The 15,468-nt window shown below is 44.8% G+C and overlaps 1 protein-coding gene across 3 annotated transcripts in view; it reads left to right on the top strand.

The window, feature by feature from the left end:
• The window catches only part of TEX11 (testis expressed 11), a 147,858-nt gene extending 132,950 nt beyond the window's left edge, over nt 1-14,908 (top strand). For all 3 annotated transcript variants that reach the window (XM_078854303.1, XM_073358618.1, XM_073358617.1), the window contains 3 exons: nt 2,539-2,659; nt 8,846-9,010; nt 14,511-14,908. In XM_078854303.1, the coding sequence (XP_078710429.1) occupies nt 2,539-2,659; nt 8,846-9,010; nt 14,511-14,588 (364 nt within the window). In that variant the 3' untranslated portion in view covers nt 14,589-14,908. The remainder of the gene's footprint in view (nt 1-2,538; nt 2,660-8,845; nt 9,011-14,510) is intronic.
• Nucleotides 14,909-15,468: the final 560 nt, after the last annotated feature.

Here is a 15,468-nt window from a genome sequence, read left to right as displayed (position 1 = left end):
TTCCTCTCTGAGCTCTTCAAAGGTGAGCTCATTAGTGCTGATAATGGTAACGGAGTAGGTTTGTGTACTTGTGCTGCACACATACAGTATGTAAGGAGGAAATCTTCCGTTGGCTTTGTTTAACTAATGTTTTAATATGATGTTATACGTCACTTGACCACTAGTGCAGACAAAGGTAGTCATGTTTAAAAATGTGTTAGCTGGTTATAATTAACCCTAGAGCCTCCAAGAAGGAGACTGGCAAGGAGCTGGTTCCATCCAAACATGCCTGTGCTTCCTTTGTGTTGCAGAGCTTTGGAACAAAAAGAGAGTTCATGCCAAGGCCCCTCTTGCTAGATCATGCAGTCCAGGGCAAGCAGCTTTGGACTAAAGGTGTCCCAGATAAAAGACTCAGGCTTATGCAAGAACAGAGAGTGTGCTATGTAAATTAGTGCCAAGTAGGGAGCTGCTGCTTGGTGACAGGGCAGTAGTGGCTGAGGTTGCTGCAATTTTGGTTGTCTCTGCTCAAGATAAACAGGACTTGTGCCCATTTTGTAAGTTAGTAAATTACACAGACAATACCCTGACTCCATGTCACCAAATTCCCTTCAAGTGGGAGACTAACCTGCTGCAAGGCTCCAATAGCTGCTACTACAAATGGGCAACACTAGTCATGTTAGGATTACCCATGACTAAGGCTGCAAGTTTGTCATGGCGGTCATGGAAGTCATGGATTCTGAGACTTTCCAGGAACTCTGTGACTTCTGCAGCAGCTTGTGTGGCTGTCCCAAGAGCCACCTGAGCAGCTTGGGCAGTCCCTGGGCCAGCTGCACAGGCCACCACTGGGGCAGTTTTGGGCCACCCCCCGCCCAGCAGCACCAGGAGTTTGGGTGTGGAGGGGGCTCAGGGCTGGGGCACAAGAGGGTATGAGGGCTCTGGGTGGTGCTTACCTTGTGGGGCTTCCCCAGAAACGGCAACGTGTCTAACCCTCAGCTCCTAGCTCTGCACACTGCTACCGCCCACAGGCACCACTCTCACAGCTCCCATTGGCTGCGGTTCCAGGCCAATGGGAGCTGCGGAGCCGGTGCATGGGGGGGGCAGTACAGGGAGCTAGGTGCTGAGGAAGGGACATGTTGCCGCTTGCGAGGAGCTGGGTAGGGAGCCTGCCAGCCCTGCCAACCCCCTCCCCCCCAGCACCAGTGGGGGTCCTGGCTGCTCCCCCCTTAGCACCTGCAGCACCCCCTCCTGAGCACCTACAGCACCCCCAGGCTGCCCCACCTCCCAAACACTTGTGGCGCCCCTGGGCTGCTCCCCCCACCTCAAGGTTTAGTCAGGGGTATATAGTACAAGTCATGGACAGGTCACAGGCCGTGAATTTTTGTTTACTGCCCCTGACCTGTCCATGATTTTTATTAAAAATTCCCATGACTAAAACATAGCCTTACCCCTGACTAGTCAACACTTTTTTCAACATGATTATCTTTGTTGCACTAGTGTTTAACAACAGAAAGCATGTTAAGTAAACAGATTTTAATTAACACTAACACAATTTATATTCACAGTGGTAACTAAGCCAATGAAGATGATTGGCTACAAATAGGTGCCAGTAAGCAGTTTTGGCTTTATACTGTGACATGCTCCATAGGGCATACTGCAGCTGGATGCGTGTGTTGTAGTCCTCTCAAAAGAAATTAAGTGAAGAGAACTGAGGGGAAAGCCACATGGGTTGGGAGGAGTTAGCTTTAAAGATAGGATGCCATATATATGGTATAGTGGTTCTGAGCAACCAGCTGCCCAGGGTACCTGCTGTAGATGGAATCTGAACTACCACCTGACGTCCTTTTGCCTCAGATTCCATTCCCTGTAATGGAATTCCCTCTTCTGCTCCCCCTGCACCTGAACTGCCACTGCAGTGCTCTGTGAATCACTCTGCTAAAGTCAGGTTTCAGAGTAACAGCCGTGTTAGTCTGTATTCACAAAAAGAAAAGGAGTACTTGTGGCACCTTAGAGACTAACCAATTTATTAGAGCATAAGCTTTCGTGAGCTACAGCTCACTTCATCAGATGCATATCGTGGAAACTGCAGCAGACTTTATAAAGTCCAGGCTGAGCTATCATGAAGGAGCTGCCTTTTCCCTTAATGAGCAGGAAGAACCATTTCAAGGTGCATGCGTTTGCTGTTGTTTTTCTTTATTTCAAAGGGAAGCAAGGCATGCAGGGCCCTGTAGTTAGCTCCCTCTTAGTGAGATTGGGATAGGAATAGCTGCTTTCCCCTTTCTTTCAGTTGGGCAACTCCTATAAAATACAATAGCTGCTCCCTCCCATCTATAGACTGCAGGAAGGAGCTCAGACCCAGGGCAAGGACGTCCTTCTGCTTTCAGAAAGGGGCAGGGTACAAAGCAGTGTCGTGCAGACAACATGGAGACACAAGCCACAGTGCTGCTGCTGTTAAAACTCAGCTCATTTGTTCCGTGGCTGGTGGCTTTGCTGAGTAATCAACGACGCCTATTCCACAGGGTATTTAACAAGTTTCCTCTTTGTTGCTGTTTTGATTCCCAGCAAATGTCTGCACAGCTTGGTTCACCTTTCTCTGCCAACTGGAGTGACAGACACAGATGCTTGTGTGCTGGAGGAGGTGTGGGGCTACTTTGAAGACGCTCTGAGCATTGTAGGCACCACAGTAAGTAGAACAGAAAAACAAAAGATTGGAAATGATGCTGAGTAAGCTTTAAAAAGCCCTCACCGGAATGAGAGCAATCATCAAACAAACCTTAAAATATTTAGGTTCTCACATGCAGGGGCACCAAGTAAGGGGGTTGGGGGAAGTGGCTCTAGCCTCCGCTGAGTTTAGTACCGAGGTCTGCAGTCACAGCGCGTTCCCTAGCCCCAGAGGGAGCTCTTAACGGCGACACAGCTTGAGTGTGATATGTGATGAGTAATGTGCTGCTCCCAGCTTCCGCCCCTGGGTCAGGGAGTTTGCTTATAAACAGAGGCAGGGTGATTAAGATAACAAAAGACTTGTCCTTAATGAAATGTCCTAAATGATCCTGAAAGCATTGCTAGGCACTGAAATTAATAGGCAGCCGATTTAAAACAAACAAAAGGAAGTATTTCTTCACAGTCAACCTGTGGAACTCTTTGTTAGGGGATGTGGTGAAGGCCAAAATATAACAGGGTTCCAGTAAGAACTAGATAAGTTCATGGAGGACAGGTCCATCAATGGCTACTAGTCAGGGTGCACAGGGATCCAATACCATGTTCTGTGTATCCCTAGCCTCTGTTTGTCAAAAGCTGGGACTGGGCGACAGGGGATGAATCACTTGATGATTCCCTGTTCATCCCTCTGAAGCACTTGATATTGGCCACTATTGGAAGACAGGATACTGGGCAAGATGGACTAGAAGCTTACTCTCCACTCCATTATCCAAGCCACCAATGAAAATATTGAAAAGTGTCAGACCCAGGATGGACCCCAGTAGATATGCCCTCCCAGTTTGACAGCAAACCAGTCATAACTAGTCTTTGAGTACATTCTTTCAACCAGTTGTGCACCCACCTTATAATAATTTTATCTAGACCACATTTCCCTAGTTTGTTTAGATGAATATGTGGGACTGTGTCAAAAACCTTGTTAAAAATCAAGATAATAGAATCAGAAGGGACCACAATAGTCAGCTAATCTAACTCCCTGCCAACATGAAGGATTTGTTGCGTCTAAACCATCCAAGAAAGGGGATTATCCAGCTTCTTTTTGAAAACCTCCTGTGAAGCAGTCTGTTCCATTGTCCTACTGTTCTTACAGTTAGGAATTTTTTTCTGAAATTTAATCTAAATCTGCTATGCAGTAGTTTGAACCCATTGCCTATTACATGCCCTCTGTGGCAAAAAAGAGAACAACTTTTCTTCATTTTTTGTGGCAGCCTTTCAAATATCTGAAGATGGCTATCATAACCCCCCTTAATCTCCTCTCTTCCAAACTAAACATGCTCAGTTCCTTTGCTCATATGGCTTATCATAGAATATCAGGGTTGGAAGGGACCTCTGGAGGTCATCTAGTCCAACCCCCTGCTCAAAGCAGGACCAATCCCCAACTAAATCATCCCAGCCAGGGCTTTGTCAAGCCTGACCTTAAAAATATGTAAGGCAGGAGATTCCACCACCTCCCTAGGTAACGCATTCCAGTGTTTCACCACCCTCCTAGTGAAAAAGTTTTTCCTAATATCCAGCCTAAACCTCCCCCACTGCAACTTGAGACCATTACTCCTTGTTCTGTCATCAGCTACCACTGAGAACAGTCTAGACCCATCCTCTTTGGAACCCCCTTTCAGGTAGTTGAAAGCAGCTATCAAATCCCCTCTCATTCTTCTCTTCCGCAGACTAAACAATCCCAGTTCCCTCAGCCTCTCCTCATACGTCATGTGTTCCAGTCCCCTAATCATTTTTGTTGTCTTCCGCTGGACTCTTTCCAATTTTTCCACATCCTTTTTGTAATGTAGGGCCCAAAACTGGACACAGTACTCCAGATGAGGCCTCACCAATGTCAAATAGAGGGGAACCACCACGTCCCTCGATCTGCTGGCAGTGCCCCTACTTATACACCCCAAAATGCCATTGGCCTTCTTGGCAACAAGGGCACACTGCTGACTCCTATCCAGCTTCTCGTCCACTGTAACCCCTAGGTCCTTTTCTGCAGAACTGCTGCCGAGCCATTCGGTCCCTAGTCTGTAGCGGTGCATGGGGTTCTTCCATCCTAAGTGCAGGATTCTGCATTTGTCCTTGTTGAACCTCATCAGATTTATTTTGGCCCAATCCTCTAATTTGTCTAGGTCCCTCTGTATCCTATCCCTGCCCTCCAGCGTATCTACCTCTCCTCCCAGTTTAGTCTCATCTGCAAACTTGCTGAGGGTGCAATCCACACCATCCTCCAGATCATTTATGAAGATATTGAACAAAACCAGCCCGAGGACCGACCCTTGGGGCACTCCACTTGATACCGGCTGCCAACTAGACATGGAGCCATTGATCACTACCCGTTGAGCCCGACAATCTAGCCAACTTTCTATCCACCTTATAGTCCATTCATCCAGGCTTTAATTCGATCGTCTTTGTCACTTGCCTTGGGATCCTTTCCAGTTTCTCTACATCCTTTCTATACACTGGTGACCAAAATTTTGCACAGTGTGCAAACCAACACCTAACCAACGCTAAGTAGAGCGACACTATCACTTCCCATGACTTGCCTCTGTGAATGCAACGTAAAATTGCATTTGCTTTTTTTGCAACAGCATCACATTGCTGACTCATGTTGAGGTTGTGATCCACCACAACTCCCAGATCCTTCTCAGCCATGCTGCTGCCAAGCCAGTTTTCCCCCATTCTGTATTTGGTTTTTCTTTCCTAATTGTAGCACCTTAGATTTGTCTTTGTTGAACTTCATCTTGGCTATAGCCCAGTTCTCCAATTTTTCAAGATCACTCTGAATTTTAACTCTATCCTCTAGAGTATTAGCAACCCGCTTAGTTTTGTGTCATGTGCAAACTTGATCAGTCTGCTCTCTATGCCTACATCTAGCTCAGTAATATTGATATTAAACATCACCAGACCCAGAACAGACCCCTGTGGAACCCCACTTGAGCCCACCCTCCAATCCAACATCAGTCCATTAATATAGTTACTCTGTTTGCAGTTGGTTAACCAATTATGTATCCACTTAATTGTAGTTCTGTCAAGCCTGCATTTCTCCATCTTATCAGAATGTCATGGGGGACTGTCAGAGGCCTTGCTGAAGTCCAGGTATATTATGTCTACTGCATTCCCCCATCCACCAAATCAGTTACCCTATCAAAGAAGGAAATCAAGGTGGTTTGGCATGCTTTGTTCTTGGTAAATCCATCTTGGCTGCTAGTGATTATCTCTTCATCTTCCAGATATTCGCAAATTAAATATTTTATACATTGTTCTAGTTGCTTCCCAGGTATTGAAGTCAGGCTGACTGATCTATCGTTCACTGACTCCTCCTTTTCCCCCCTTTTAAAGATTGGCACAATGTTAGCCCTTCTTCAATCTTCCGGGACCTCTGCTGTCATCCATGAATTTGTAAATATTGCCAGTGACTCCGAGATTTCTTCAGCTAATTCCTTCAGTACCCTTGGGTGAATAGCATTTGACCCTGCTGATATGAATTCATTCAAATTAGTCACAACATATATCACATCTACTGCATTCCCCTATCCACTAGGCCAGGTACTCCATAAAAGAAGGAAATTAGGTTGGCTTGGCATGATTTTTTCTTGACAAATCCATGCTAGGTTTTCCTTATAACCCTATTATCCTCTAGAGTGCTTACAAACAGATTGCTTAATAATTGTTCCATTATCCTTCCAGGTATCAAAGTCAGGCTGTCTAGTTTATACATTCCCTGGGTTTGCTTTTAAAGGAAGAGATACTATGTTTGCCCTTCTCCAGTCCTCAGTGTGAGGCTGGGTGAAATTTGGCTTGCAATACTGGCATTGATGAATCAACTGTTTATTAAATTTCCTTGTGGGTTTTTTAAATTCCTGTTTTTCAAATGACCTGGAAATGGTTTTCCCTGCTATCAGTACTTGCTATAATGCACTTACTTTTCAGGACCTTGTCTCCATGGGGACTGGAGAGTGAAATCTGCAGTCTGTTCAGGCCTTGTTAGTCCCCACTGGTTTTCTGTGCATTCTTGATAGGCCTGAAGTATAAACCAGACAGTGGAAATAGCTAGTACCAAGGAGACTGTCAGGGTTCCCTCCCCACTCTGAACTCTGGGGTACAGATGTGGGGACCCGCATGAAAGACCTCCTAAGCTTATTTCTACCAGCTTAGGTTAAAAGCTTCCTCAAGGCACAAATTCTTCCTAGTCCTTGGATGGTATGCTGCTACCACCAAGTGAGTTAGACAAAGATTCAGGAAAAGGACCACTTGGAGTTCCTGTTTCCCCAAAATATCCCCCCAAACCCCTTTACCCCCTTTCCTGGGGAGGCTTGAGAATAATATACCAACCAAATAGGTAAACAAGGTGAGCACAGACCAGACCCTTGAGTTTTTAGGACACTAAAAACCAATCAAGTTCTTAAAAACAGAACTTTATTATAAAGAAAAAAGTAAAAGAAGCACCTCTGTGAAATCAGGATGGAAGGTAATTTTACAGGGTAATAAAATTTAAAACACAGAGGATTCCCCTCTAGGCAAAACGTTAAAGTTACAAAAAACAGGAATAAACCTCCCTCTTAACATAGGGAAAATTCACAAGCTAAAACAAAAGATAAGCTAACGCATTTCCTTGCTATTACTTAAAATTTTTGTAATCTTGGATGCTTATTTCAGAGATGGTTTTTCCTGCCCTGGTCCCTCTCTGTCTGAGAGAGAACACAAAGAGAGCCCAAAACAAAACCTTCCCCCACAGATTTGAAAGGATCTTCTTCCCTTATTGGTCCTTTTGGTCAGGTGCCAGCCAGGTTATTTGAGCTTCTTAACCCCTTACAGGTAAGGGAGGGATTTTATGCTACCCTTAGCTGTATGTTTATGACAGAGCCAAAGCAAGATTTGGCCTTAGCTTATTTTCATCCATGAGATTCTAAGCAATATGCTTCTTATTCAGCATCAGTGAGGAGGCTCAGGAAGGAGGAGGAGGATTAATTTGTTGATTTTTCCCACATCATATTGGTTTCCCGCTAACTGGTAGCGATCTGGGTTTTCAAGCTTCCATATGGAGATTGTCACTAAGGGCAGCTCTCATCCTGGTGTAGTCCTGTGCTGCAAGACAGGGACTAGCTTGGCACACGATTCCAGGGATGTGATCTTCGACATCCTGAAATTCTGGAACTACTGCAGGTCATTCCAGGTCTGCATAACAATCAGTTCCCCTCATTCAGTGCATGTTGAAAATGTTACTGCTGCGATTTCAGCCACTCTACAAATAGATCACAAGAGTGCATGCGCCACTTTCAAATGCAAGTTCTCCGGCCACGTGCAGCCACCATGGGTCATCCCCAGTACCACAGGATTGCACGTTCTGTCCTAAGAATAGACAAGCATGCCACATTCCTCGCCCATGTTGGCAGTAAGCAGTTCGGAAGTGGTGCAGGTGAGTGGTGAATTATAGGAAAAACAATAGGGAATTCTGGCTTTTGCATGCCCAGGGTGAAGAACTTCCTTCTGTTTCTCTATTCTAGTAATATGACAGGTTTCAGAGTAACAGCCGTGTTAGTCTGTATTTGCAAAAAGAAAAGGAGTACTTGTGGCACCTTAGAGACTAACCAATTTATTTGAGCATGAGCTTTCGTGAGCTACAGCTCACTTCATCGGATGCATACTGTGGAAACTGCAGCAGACTTTATATACACACAGAGATCATGAAACAATACCTCCTCCCACCCCACTGTCCTGCTGGTAATAGCTTATCTAAAGTGATCATCAAGTTGGGCCATTTCACATTGTGTAGAGAGTTGTCACTTTGGATGGGCTATTACCAGCAGGAGAGTGAGTTTGTGTGTGGGGGGGTGGAGGGTGAGAAAACCTGGATTTGTGCTGGAAATGGCCCAACTTGATGATCACTTTAGATAAGCTATTACCAGCAGGACAGTGGGGTGGGAGGAGGTATTGTTTCATATTCTCTGTGTGTATATAAAGTCTGCTGCAGTTTCCACGGTATGCATCCGATGAAGTGAGCTGTAGCTCACGAAAGCTCATGCTCAAATAAATTGGTTAGTCTCTAAGGTGCCACAAGTACTCCTTTTCTTTATTCTAGTAATAAACTCAAATGCACCCTAGACCAGGCATCTTTAAGAGTGAGAAGCCTAATCTTTGCATTGTTGCTTTGCCTTGCTGGCTACTTTAGGATGATTACCCAGAGGTGGAGACCCTTTGGCTGATGACCAGAGCCTGGAATACAGGAATATTTCAGTACAGTGTTGGTAAATACAAGGAGGCTGAGCACTGGTGTGGGCTGGGTATGCGCTTTCTGAATCACCTGAGATCCCTGAAGAGCAGCTACGAAAGCCAGGTGAGTGTGAGCAGAAGGCAGGGGGGCGAAAAGCATAGAAGGAACTGCTCCAAAGGGAAATGGACAAGGTAGAAGAAGTCACTAGATGCTTAAGCAACACGAGCTATTGTGGGGCTAAGCCTGGAATTGTGTTCCAGAGCTGCAGCTTCAACTGTCTAAACCCAAGGGGAAGAGAGGACACAATGGATGCGGCCCACAGGCAGAAAGAGGAATTTATAGTCCTGATACTAGTGAGCTTGTGCAAGCAGCTGAGTGGAGGTATTTTTCAGCTCAGCTGTGAGCAAACCTTTGGCTCTATGCTGGCTTCTCCTTGTGCAGGGTGGCCAAATTGCAGCCCGCGCACTATATGCTGCCACAGCATTCTACAGTGGGACATATTTCACAGACATGTGGGAGGCATGAAAAGTTCAGATCCCAGCATGCAGTGAGGCTGGCTGCTCAGATAAAGATGGAGACACTAGTTATTGCTGCAGGTTGCACTCCTCTATCCATGATGAGGCCAGCTGCCCTCTGCTCCATTTTAGACACAGCTTTGGACAAGCTCCCAGAGTGACCCTCACTGAGGCAAAGCTTGTGTGCTGCCATGGTGGGGCGTTGCATTCAGTATGAGGGGCCATAGGAGTCTTAGGATCAGGGCAGAAACTGTTAGGGAAAAGAATAAATGTTTGAACGTGAGAGGTAGGGGAGAAAAACTTGGGTAAAGTTCTCTGACAGGTGTTGTACAGGAGCTCAGATTGGATGATCACAATGAATCATAGAATCATAGAATCTCAGGGTTGGAAGGGACCCCAGAAGGTCATCTAGTCCAACCCCCTGCTCAAAGCAGGACCAATTCCCAGTTAAATCATCCCAGCCAGGGCTTTGTCAAGCCTGACCTTAAAAACCTCTAAGGAAGGAGATTCTACCACCTCCCTAGGTAACGCATTCCAGTGTTTCACCACCCTCTTAGTGAAAAAGTTTTTCCTAATATCCAATCTAAACCTCCCCCACTGCAACTTGAGACCATTACTCCTCGTTCTGTCATCTGCTACCATTGAGAACAGTCTAGAGCCATCCTCTTTGGAACCCCCTTTCAGGTAGTTGAAAGCAGCTATCAAATCCCCCCTCATTCTTCTCTTCTGCAGGCTAAACAATCCCAGCTCCCTCAGCCTCTCCTCATAACTCATGTGTTCCAGTCCCCTAATCATTTTTGTTGCCCTTCGCTGGACTCTCTCCAATTTATCCACATCCTTCTTGAAGTGTGGGGCCCAAAACTGGACACAGTACTCCAGATGAGGCCTCACCAATGTCGAATAGAGGGGAACGATCACGTCCCTCGATCTGCTCGCTATGCCCCTACTTATACATCCCAAAATGCCATTGGCCTTCTTGGCAACAAGGGCACACTGCTGACTCATATCCAGCTTCTCGTCCACTGTCACCCCTAGGTCCTTTTCTGCAGAACTGCTGCCTAGCCATTCGGTCCCTAGTCTGTAGCTGTGCATTGGGTTCTTCCGTCCTAAGTGCAGGACCCTGCACTTATCCTTATTGAACCTCATCAGATTCCTTTTGGCCCAATCTTCCAATTGGTCTAGGTCCTTCTGTATCCTATCCCTCCCCTCCAGCGTATCTACCACTCCTCCCAGTTTAGTATCATCCGCAAATTTGCTGAGAGTGCAATCCACACCATCCTCCAGATCATTTATGAAGATATTGAATAAAACCGGCCCCAGGACCGACCCCTGGGGCACTCCACTTGATACCGGCTGCCAACTAGACATGGAGCCATTGATCACTACCCGTTGAGCCCGACAATTTAGCCAGCTTTCTACCCACCTTATGGTGCATTCATCCAGCCCATACTTCCTTAACTTGCTGACAAGAATACTATGGGAGACCGTGTCAAAAGCTTTGCTAAAGTCAAGAAACAATACATCCACTGCTTTCCCTTCATCCACAGAACCAGTAATCTCATCATAAAAGGCGATTAGATTAGTCAGGCATGACCTTCCCTTGGTGAATCCATGCTGGCTGTTCCTGATCACTTTCCTCTCATGCAAGTGCTTCAGGATTGATTCTTTGAGGACCTGCTCCATGATTTTTCCAGGGACTGAGGTGAGGCTGACTGGCCTGTAGTTCCCAGGATCTTCCTTCTTCCCTTTTTTAAAGATTGGCACTACATTAGCCTTTTTCCAGTCATCCGGGACTTCCCCGGTTCGCCACGAGTTTTCAAAGATAATGGCCAGTGGCTCTGCAATCACAGCCGCCAATTCCTTCAGCACTCTCGGATGCAACTCGTCCGGCCCCATGGACTTGTGCACGTCCAGCTTTTCTAAATAGTCCCTAACCGCCTCTATCTCCACAGAGGGCTGGCCATCTCTTCCGCATTTTGTGATGCCCAGCGCAGCAGTCTGGGAGCTGACCTTGTTAGTGAAAACAGAGGCAAAAAAAGCATTGAGTACATTAGCTTTTTCCACATCCTCTGTCACTAGGTTGCCTCCCTCATTCAGTAAGGGGCCCACACATTCCTTGGCTTTCTTCTTGTTGCCAACATACCTGAAGAAACCCTTCTTGTTACTCTTGACATCTCTGGCTAGCTGCAGCTCCAGGTGCGATTTGGCCCTCCTGATAACATTCCTACATGCCCGAGCAATATTTTTATACTCTTCCCTGGTCATATGTCCAACCTTCCACTTCTTGTAAGCTTCGTTTTTATGTTTAAGATCCGCTAGGATTTCACCATTAAGCCAAGTTGGTCGCCTGCCATATTTACTATTCTTTCGACTCATCGGGATGGTTTGTCCCTGTAACCTCAACAGGGATTCCTTGAAATACAGCCAGCTCTCCTGGACTCCTTTCCCCTTCAAGTTAGAAAAGACAATGGTCTTTTCCCCTTCAAGTTAGAAAAGACAATGGTCTTTTCTGCTCTCTTCCCCATTCACTGCATCCCCAAGCAGTTACCAATCTTTTTTAATAAGATTGCTGATCATTTAACTGAGCCTCTTATCACAGTACTGGGAAACGGTAATCTAACCCATCACACTCATGCAGCTACAAGCAATGAAACATTAGAAGCAGTACAGCTAAAAATGGAAGTAGACAGATGGAGAGGACATTCTGCAAAAAGGCAGGTGCTGTAACTAACTAAAAAGAAAACAAAAGGATTTTCTATACCCACATGTAGCACCAGTATCTCTAACAGTGGGATGGTGTGCTGGTTTAATCAAACCAGGGTGACTGTGTGTGTAGACGCTTACATTGTTGCTCTAAGCCAGGTTTAAGCTAAACTGAACTGCCATAAGCCTGGCACTAAGTGATGTAACTAACTTGCGGCAGCATCCCACCTTTAGTGAAATCAGTGCTACTTCTGGATGTAGACCAGGCATGGCTCTGCAGGGCAGGACACTTCAGTGAGCAGCCCTCTGTAGAAAGCTGTATAGCTTTTCTTAGCCCTTTACCAAGCAAGTTTCTTTCTGCTGCTCTGTTACTTTTGGGTCCATTGTCCTTAGGGCTGCCCATCCCTACTGCAGGAATTTAGAGACTGGATAATGTGTGCAGTCATCATGCATTATCCTACACACACTCCTACACTGGCTCCAGTTTAACACTGATCGGTTGTGGGCTGGTCAGTACTTTTTGTGCCCATTTAATTGTATCACTTTTTGAAACAGATACAGTCCCTAGTGTGGCTGCAGTTGTAAATAGGGCTGTCGATTAATCGCAGTTAAATCAGGTGATTAACTCAACAAAATTAATTGATTAAAAAAATCACAATTAATTGCAGTTTTAATTGCGCTGTTAAATGCGAATCCCAGTAGAATCCCAATTGATATTTATTAAATATTTTTGGATGTTTTTCTACATTTTCAAATATACTGACTGCAATTACTACACAAAGTGTACGGTGCTCACTTTATATTGTTATTTTTGATTACAAATATTTGCAATGTAAAAATGATAAAAAACAGTATTTTTTAATTCACCTCATACAAGTACTGTAGTGCAATCTCGTTATCGTGAAAGTGCAACTTACAAATGTAGTTTTTTTTGTTACATAACTACTCAAAACCAAAACAGTGTAGAACTTTATAGAGCCCCCAAGTCCACTCAGTCCTACTTCTTGTTCAGCCAACCGCTAAGACAAACAAATTTGTTTACATTTGCAGGCGATAATGCTGCCCACTTATTTACAATGTCACCTGAAAGTGAGAACAATTGTTCGCATGGCATTTTTGTAGCCAGCATTGCAAGGAATTTATATTCCAGATATGCTAAACGTTTGTATGCCCCTTCATGCTTCAGCCACCATTCCAGAGGACATGCTTCCATGCTGATGATGCTCGTTAAAAAGTGTTAATTAAATTTGTGACTGAACTCCTTGGGGGAGAATTGTATGCCTCCTGCTCCGTTTTACCTGCATTCTGCCATATATTTCACGTTATAGCAGTCTCAGATGATGACCCAGCACATGTTCATTTTAAGAACACTTTCACTGTAGATTTGACAAAATGCAAAGATGGCACTATTGTGAGATTTCTAAGGATTGATACAGCACCTGACCCAAGGTTTAAGACTCTGAAGTGCCTTCCAAACTCTGAGAGGGACGAAGTGTGGAGCACATGCTTTCAGATGTCTTAAAAGAGCAACCCTCTGACGTTAACCTGAAACACCAAAAATCAACCTTCTGCTGGTGGCATCTGACTCAGCCTTTTATATGCCTTGGTCTGCACTGCTTTGAGTCGTTATCGAGCAGAACCCGACATCAGTATGGATGCATGTCCTCATGAAGGGACATCTGAATCTTTTGTGCCTCTGGCATGTAAATATTTTGCGATGCCTGCTACAACAGTGCCATGCGAACACCTGTTCTCACTTTCAGGTGACACTGTAAACAAGAAGTGGGAGCATTATCTCCTGCAAATGTAAACATACTTTTTTATCTGAGCAATTGGTTGAACAAGAAGTAGGACTGAATGGACTTGTAGGATCTGAAGTTTTATACTGTTTTGTTTTTGAATGCAGTTATTTTTTGTACATAATTCTACATTTGTAAGTTCAACTTTCATGATAGAGAGACTGCATTATAGTACTTGTAATGGGGGAATTCAAAAATACTATTTTTTTTTTACAGTGCAAATATTTGTAATCAAAAATAAAGTGAGCAGTGCACATTTTGTATTCTGTGTTGTAATTGAGATCAGTATACTTAAAAATGTAGAAAACATCCAAAATATTTAAATAAATGGTATTCTGTTATTAACAGCACAATTTTTTTGTTAATCACTTGACAGCCCTCGTTGAAAGTTATACGACTATAAGCACCTTTCCACTGTATAAATGAGGGGTGGGCTGTACTGATTTCTAAACAGTTATAGTTACATTGGTTAAAAAACCAACTGTATATACACCAGTGTGTAGTTCAGGTCATAGGGACAAGCTCTGACCCCTTCCCCTCTAATTGAATGGCAGCACTTTGCTTTTCTTTATCCGCTCAGAGGACTGTTGTGATTCTATTCCCCAGATGACTGGTCTTTACAGTGAGGTGCTGGATAAGTTGGACAGAGCAAAAGGGTTCCTTCCAAATGAAGACCACCACTAGGTGCAGCAAGCCAGGAGGATGGCACCCCCGTAAACATTCAGCTGGATAGCAGAGGCTGCTAGCCGTTCAGCGATTGCTGGGACCAGCATCCAGGCCCTGCTCCCGTTGGCCATTTTAAAGATATGTACTTTTAAGGAAGTTTTTATGGGCGAGATGTAACTGTTTCCCGTCAGGGACTTGTATTCATGCTATAGAGCTATGTAACAGTAAGAAGCTGAGTCGTAACTTAATGAGATGGGGCTGCTGTTGTAGAGCCAGGCTAGTTTAAATGTTTAAAGGTTGGAAGTAGCAATGTGACCAATAAAAGGGTTCCAGCACCATGTGCATCTTGTGGCTGCCACAGCTGTCTTCCTACATAAATATTTACTGGGTTGTTTAGTTTTCAGTCCATTTCAGTATGGTCAGGCATTTAGAACTGCTGGCCAGGATTGCAACTATCAATCACTTTGTTATAATAAAGAGAATAGGTGGTTCGCACACACAAAATGCTAAAGCTCTGGCTAGCACTGCTGTTTATAAGCTGCTAAATATAACATACTGAGTTAGTCACCGTTCACCCTTAACCTCCCCAAAAGCAGTACACAGGCTGGATACTCTACCCACAGCCGAATGGATTGGGTGAGTAGACACCACCCCACCAGCTAAAATTTAATAGGACTAATACAGCCTTACCTAAAGAGCGTGGTGCAGCCTCTGTTTAACAGGCAGCAGTATCGCTCGGTAAAACTGGTGTACAGCCGCCATTTCAAAAAAGCAAATAGAATGTTGGAGGTGGTCACACACAGAACTGAAAACATTGGTTACATGCTCACTTAAAGCAGCTTGAGTTGTGATTACCTTCTAAGAGACAGCCGAGTGGGGAAGGAGAGAACCTTCGGGA

The sequence above is a fragment of the Lepidochelys kempii genome, chromosome 9, assembly GCF_965140285.1.
Source record: "Lepidochelys kempii isolate rLepKem1 chromosome 9, rLepKem1.hap1, whole genome shotgun sequence".
Taxonomy (NCBI): domain Eukaryota; kingdom Metazoa; phylum Chordata; order Testudines; family Cheloniidae; genus Lepidochelys; species Lepidochelys kempii.
Note: the sequence above shows the minus strand (reverse complement) of the source record. Positions and strands in the feature narration are given on the sequence as shown.